General features: G+C 39.8%; 1 protein-coding gene across 3 annotated transcripts in view; it reads left to right on the forward strand.

Annotated features, from left to right (window-relative positions):
* The window catches only part of SPRED2 (sprouty related EVH1 domain containing 2), a 132631-nt gene that overhangs the window by 126833 nt on the left and 4245 nt on the right, over nucleotides 1-1553 (forward strand). For all 3 annotated transcript variants that reach the window (XM_019516576.1, XM_019516575.1, XM_019516574.1), the window contains exon 5: nucleotides 1306-1455. In XM_019516576.1, coding sequence (XP_019372121.1) covers nucleotides 1306-1455 — 150 coding nt within the window. The remainder of the gene's footprint in view (nucleotides 1-1305; nucleotides 1456-1553) is intronic.

The raw sequence follows: 1553 nt of genomic DNA on the forward strand, positions 1-1553 counted from the left end.
TTTCAGTGCTTCTCCACTATCCTAATGATCTTTTATGACTCCCTGCTCCCTTTCAGGGTCATAAAATCCTCTTACAGTCTATATACTTGATACAAAGAGGAGGTTTTTCAGGTAAAACCAGTAAATCCAAACTGTGCCATTGACGGGGCAACCTTGCATCCTGTTGAAGAGGCATAACCTCAGGTGACTGGCAGATTACTTTGGCAAATAGGTTTCTTTTCACTGTTGCAGAGCAGACTCACTTGTCCTGTTGTTAGCTGTGATTGATATCCTTCAGAGACAATCTATTTTCTCTGATACTCCATGGCACCTTCATCAACACAACTTCAGGCACAGCATAGCTTTTCTGATCTATACATCTACTGCATAAATGAAAAAGCTGATCAAATTATGAAAGGCTTGTGAATGTGCTGTATCACGGTTATACAAAAAGCTGTAGTCTAGATGTTGGTAACTACTGGTACCCTTCAGGAATTTTGCTGGCAAGATAAATAATCTTACTGTGAAGTTGCATGTGTTGAGAATACATCACTATATAGTGTTTCATTATTGTAAGAATACTTTGTGCTATATATAATGGTGCAAAGTTACTGAGCCTAAAAAAGGTTCAGGACTTGAGGCAAAATATGGGCTAGAAAGACATTTGGCCATACCTCTAGAAAATAAACTACCAGTTTGATTTTGATTTGGGTGACAACATAGGGGAAAAAGAAGGGGAAAAAAACCCTATATGTAAAGAAAAGTTGACCATACATGTAAGTAGCCTGTGACCAGTTTAAAATAGGCCTGATCTCAGAGAGAAATGCAATGAAATTCCTACCTGATTTTGCTAACCTGGAGGAGACCCATTACCAGATCTTCTGCAACCTGGCCTAGTGCTCTGCTTGCATGAACTGTACCTGACATTGTCTGACTGCATCAGTGGAAATTATACCTTAAAGCAATACAGTCTATTAATTTTGCCATTCAGAAGTAGTTTTAGCATGAACCTTCCTCTTTCTGTAATGTACATTTCAACAAACAATATACCAAGTGAATAGAAACTGGGACTATTTAATATAGCACTGGTAGGCTATAGCATATTTTTCACATATGCACCAGCAACTCTTGTTGGGCACTGATCCACCTGCCTTGTTCAAGGATTTATGGGAAACTTTAATAATGCTGTCTATTGCTGTGTGCAGGTGTGTGCAAAAGCAGTGGGTGGCTAAATATAACCTGGTTTGCTTTGCAGTAATAGATGGATGTATGAGCTAACTCCTATCTTTTTTTTCTTCTCTCCTTCCCCCTCTCTCTTCAAACTAGAATGCTACAGACAGCTCTTCTAATTCTTCTCAAAAGAGGGAACAGCCTATACGGACATTAGCCTCCCCTACATCCTGCGAGCATCATAGAATTCGCACTCGTGGTCACATCCATGACCCGTATAGCTCTGACCACTACCACCTAGAACAAGTGAGGTTCTTTAATTGCTGGCTAAAGGGATTCTGTCAGATAATATGATGTCAAAGGGGGGGGGGGGCAGTTCCCCTATGCATTTTTTTTTTTTTTTT

Source organism: Gavialis gangeticus, unplaced genomic scaffold (genome assembly GCF_001723915.1).
Source record: "Gavialis gangeticus isolate Ggan-Ray unplaced genomic scaffold, GavGan_comp1, whole genome shotgun sequence".
Lineage (NCBI taxonomy): Eukaryota > Metazoa > Chordata > Crocodylia > Gavialidae > Gavialis > Gavialis gangeticus.